This window comes from Megalops cyprinoides, chromosome 18 (genome assembly GCF_013368585.1).
Source record: "Megalops cyprinoides isolate fMegCyp1 chromosome 18, fMegCyp1.pri, whole genome shotgun sequence".
NCBI classification, from domain to species: Eukaryota; Metazoa; Chordata; class Actinopteri; order Elopiformes; family Megalopidae; genus Megalops; species Megalops cyprinoides.
The window spans coordinates 28,953,893-28,957,277 of NC_050600.1; the positions used below are offsets into that span (position 1 = coordinate 28,953,893).

The window sequence follows — 3,385 nt, forward strand, 5'->3', positions numbered from 1 at the left end:
TAATGAGTTCAATAATTCAAGTAAACAAGATATGTACTTCCATCAAATTTATTGAATGGAAAATGGAAAATGAACGAAAGCTGCCATATTCCAAGGTAACAAATTGCATTCTTCTGAACAAAAGTGCATAATTCAACTGAACTTACTCAGTCTGGAGCTTCAGTACAGTGAGGTAAACACAACACGAACACAGTAGAGCAGAGTGACACTCACACTCATCTTAAAGTTAACTGTCCTCCCATATTCCCTCCCCTCCCTCTTGTGCCCCTACATCCTCCTGTTGTGTGAGAGCGGCAAATGTCCACATTGTGCTACTCATCTTCATCAGACTCTTCATCGTCAGTGCCAGAATCTGGGACACACACATTCTTGTGCAAGAATACCAGCTGGTCAATGTGCTCCGACTTGAGTGTGCTACGCTGGGCTGTTACTATATCTCCTGCGGTGGAGAATACCCGCTCTGCAGATACACTGCTACCTGGAATGCACAGGTACCGTTTGGCCACATTAGCAATCATGGGTACAACACCTGATGCACACTCCACCAGAGGAGAGGGTCCTCTTGTAGAGAAGGTGTTAAAGCAAGGCGGTACTTAGCCATCTCGTCCTTGGCTCTGGTGTATGCTGATTTGGGCTCCGGAGCTAAAGAGAGAAAGAGAGAGTGAGTGTGAGCATGTGTGAGAGAGAATGTGAGAGTGAGAGAAATTAGCCTCAACCAACAGCTAGATGTAGAACTTCACATTTTAAAAAGTAAAGATTCCTACCCTGATTTGTGAACGCCGGTCCTAACAGGTTCTCAAGCAGAGTACAGCTTCTTTTGGCTGGTGGCGGTGATGGCAGCTCCTTCTCCTGGTCCTCCTCAGTGTCACTGGTTACCGCTGCTGCTGCCCTGGCATTGTCCTCTGGGGTCTCTTCCTCCACTCTCACCTCTTGCTGCATGTAAAATAATGAGAAGAGAACACACAAAAGTCACATATCCAATTGCCTTGAAATCACTTTTTTTTTTTACCATACACATTTTTTATATAAAATAAAATGACAGATTTACCTCTAGTGATGCAGCCTCAGCTATCACTTTGCCATATGTCTGCTCTCTCTCCTCCTCAGAAAGGAAAGGTAAGGCCTTGAAACGGGGGTCAAGGGCAGAAGCGGTATAGAGAAGGCTTTTCTCTGCCTCACTGGTGTATCTACTGCTGAGGTCGTCGTGGATGGCCTTTTTAATATCCCGGACCAGTGGTGAATCCTCTGTGTTGGGCTCTGTGTTCTGGAGGAGCTTTGTGTGCACAGGAGCGATCAAACAAACCGAGGGGTTTTTCTCCTGAGACATCAGAGTGGTGGCGTCTTTCATCGGCTTTAGGGCGGAGACCATTTCCTCAGCATTTGAGACATCATTTTCATTGAGAGTGGCAATGTCAGTTTCCTTCTTTCTCAACTGAGGAGAGAGCAAGCGGGTGCAGATAGCAGGCTGTGTTATTCATAATTAAATACAAATCATTATGCTACTACTACATGTCAGAATGCAGCGCACAAAAGTTCACTCTACCAAAGCTTAACTGTTTGTTTTTTTTTTAATAAATCTATAATGCAGTGAGCAATAAAATTGTATTATAAAAAATTATATTTTGTTATCAATATAAATAATTTTGATCAATATAACAAAATAGATAGAGAGGCTGGCAATGACATTTTTCTCACCTGCGGAGAGAGCAAGGTGGCAGCAATTGCAGGCTGTTGCTCGAGGAAACGTTCAGTCATTTCGTATGCACTATTCCATCTAGTGCATATGTCCGTCTTCAGTTTGTGCCGTTTGAGACCAAGCAGCTTTTGGTTCTCCTCTAGCAGGTGGAGTCCGGTGGTACTGCGGTGGAAAAATGTAGAGATCTGCCTGATCCTCGCCAGGAGCTTTGCCACAGCTGCCAGCTTGAGAGCTTTCTGTGAGGCCAAGTTAGCAGTGTGGGCATAGCATTTCAGGTGCAAGAAGTTCGCCTTCTGAGCAGCCACGACCATGTTGCTGGCATTATCAGTTACCAAAACCAAATCTTTATCTGAGATCTGCCATTCTGCCGCTGCTTTCTCCAGCAGCTCGGCAACATTTGCCCCGGTGTGACTCTCACTCATCTCTCGGGTTTGAAGAACGTGACTCACCAACTTCCATCCGTTCTTGTCCGACGCGAGCACAAAATGCGCTGTTATAGTAACGAAGGATTTGGTGGCAACCGAGGTCCACGCATCACATGTAAGCGCTATCCTGCTCGCCTTCTTCATGGACACCAGGACGTTTGCTTTGGTTTCGTTGTAGAGGTGTGGGATTTCTTTCTCTGCGAAGTGTTTTCGGTGAGGGAGTTTGTAGCGCGGCTCCATGGTGCGCACCACTAACCGAAACCCCCTGTTGTTAACTACTGAATACGGGCGTAAATCCGTCGCAATGAAAGTAGCTATTGCTTTTGTAATGCTCTTCGCCTTCTGCGAGTTCTTGGGAAGTTTGGAGACAGTCTCCAGGATGGTCCTCTGTGTGGTGGGCACGATTGGAGGATCCTTCTCCGTTTCGGGATGAAAGCGTACAAGGTGCTGCCTCATGTTTGTGGTGTTGCTGAGGTACTTTATTTTTGCTTTGCAGATCTTGCAAATCGCGTAAGTCTTGTCCGTTGTCTCGTTTGCTCCCTGATAAAATCCGAAGTATCGCCACACGGATGCAGTCAGCCCCGGTGGCGAGTGAATCTGCCGCTCTTTGGAGGCTGCTGACGTTGCCATTTTGCAAAGAAAGTGCTCTGTTTGTTGTGGTCCCACTCAAACACGCGCGTTACGGTTCCGGTTACGTGTTTTTTGTTCCGGTCTTGCGGCAAAGCATCAACGTGAATTTTATTTTATTTATTTTATTTTTTTTTAAACATCGACATTAATTAATCGATGCCAAATCGTCACGTGCCGCATCGCGATGCATCGCCACATCGATGAATTGCACCCACCCCTAGTATTTACAGTATTTAACTGAAGTTCAATGACCATGCCTCCAGAGCTCCTCACTAGCAGTCAAGATCAGAAAGAGACAGAACTAATGACCTCTCTTCTTTGTGTGTCCTTGTGCTGCATCCTTCCTGCTTCCTCTCTCTTCCTGTCCATACTAGTGCCAGCTCGGTGCTGCTGAATCTACAGAATTTTCAAACTAGCAGTGTTTTTTCTTCTGGAAGCACGTAACAGCAAATCTAGCATGTTTTCAAACTACAGTTTGGGAACAGAAGTGAATTCCATTGCATCTGTGCCAACCATCATGGTCTGTGTTCTCTGCTAACCCAAAAAAGTAGTATACTTAAGTTTATTTTTTTAAGTATACTCCAGTATAAGTATAAGTATAGCAAGTATACTCCAGACCATGTACTTTTAGTGT

General features: G+C 45.3%; 1 protein-coding gene across 1 annotated transcript; it reads right to left on the reverse strand.

Annotated features, from left to right (window-relative positions):
• Positions 1-347: 347 nt before the first annotated feature.
• On the reverse strand, positions 348-1,553 carry LOC118792903 (zinc finger BED domain-containing protein 1-like). Its single transcript, XM_036550747.1, has 3 exons — positions 1,049-1,553; positions 765-933; positions 348-642 (listed from the first exon to the last, which is right to left on the reverse strand). The coding sequence occupies exons 1-3, from the start codon at positions 1,367-1,369 to the stop codon at positions 515-517; spliced, it is 618 nt and encodes a 205-aa protein (XP_036406640.1). The 5' UTR covers positions 1,370-1,553; the 3' UTR covers positions 348-514.
• Between the last annotated feature and the right edge of the window lie 1,832 nt (positions 1,554-3,385).